We start from the raw sequence: 977 nt of genomic DNA, 5'->3' as shown, positions 1-977 counted from the left end.
AGTGACGAGCACCCCATGGACGGGTGCACCCAGTGCTGGGGTGCCCCAGTGAGGGGGCCCCCGTGTCGGGGTGACCCCCAGTGACGGGACACCCCGGTGATGGGCTCAGGTGGTGACAGGGGTGACCCCCGGTGATGGGACACCCCCGGTGGGGGGGGACCCTGGTGCCGGGCCACCCCAGTAATGGGACACCCAGGTGTCAGGGCACCTGGGTGCTGGGTCACCCTGCTGATGGGACATCCCCAGTGACAGGGACACCCAGGTGTTGGGACACTCCTAATGACAGCACACCCTGGTGCCAGGGCACCTGGGTGCTGACACACCCGGTGTTGGGACACACTGGTGACAGGGCCACCCCAGTGTCTGGCCACCCCAGTGATGGGGCACCTGGGTGCTAGGGCACCCTGGTGACAGGGACACCCCTAGTGCCAGGACACCCTAGGGCCAGGACACCATGGTGATGGGACACCCTGGTGCCAGGGACATCCTAGTGCTGGGCCACCTGGGTTCTGGGACACCCTAGTGCTGGGACACCCCAGTGATGGGACACCTGGGTGCTGGGACACCCTAGTGCCAGGACCACCCCAGTGATGGGACACCCATGGTGCTGGGCCACCTGGGTGCTGGGCCACCCCCGTGATGGGCCACCTGGGTACTAGGACACCTGGGTGCTGGGACACCCTGGTGCCAGGGACACCCCAGTGATGGGACACCTGGGTGCTGGGCCACCCTAGTGCCGGACCACCCCAGTGCCATGTCCTCCCCCAGGGGTGCCGGGGCAGGGTGGCACCCCRCGGCCCCGGCGGGCGCCATGCTGCCGTCGCTGTGCTCGCTGCTGCTGGCGCCCACGCGCCTGCTGCTGGCCCTGGGGCGCGCGGTGGCCCGGGTGGCCGTGGCGGCGGTGGCGGTGGCGGCGGCAGTGGCCATCTGCGGCTTCTGGGTGCCCTGGGTGCTGCTGCGCCGGGGTCCCCGGGGGG

The 977-nt window shown here is 70.5% G+C and overlaps 1 protein-coding gene across 1 annotated transcript in view; it reads left to right on the top strand.

The window, feature by feature from the left end:
• The first annotated feature begins 811 nt into the window (after positions 1-811).
• The window catches only part of LOC112964211 (epoxide hydrolase 3-like), a 5,280-nt gene continuing 5,114 nt past the window's right edge, over positions 812-977 (top strand). Inside the window, exon 1 of the mRNA XM_026061990.1 lies at positions 812-940. Coding sequence (XP_025917775.1) covers positions 812-940 — 129 coding nt within the window. The remainder of the gene's footprint in view (positions 941-977) is intronic.

This window comes from Apteryx rowi, unplaced genomic scaffold (genome assembly GCF_003343035.1).
Source record: "Apteryx rowi isolate R43461 unplaced genomic scaffold, aptRow1 scaffold_1891, whole genome shotgun sequence".
Lineage (NCBI taxonomy): Eukaryota > Metazoa > Chordata > Aves > Apterygiformes > Apterygidae > Apteryx > Apteryx rowi.
The sequence above is the reverse complement of the archived record's forward strand: the minus strand, read 5'-3'. Positions and strand labels throughout refer to the sequence as shown.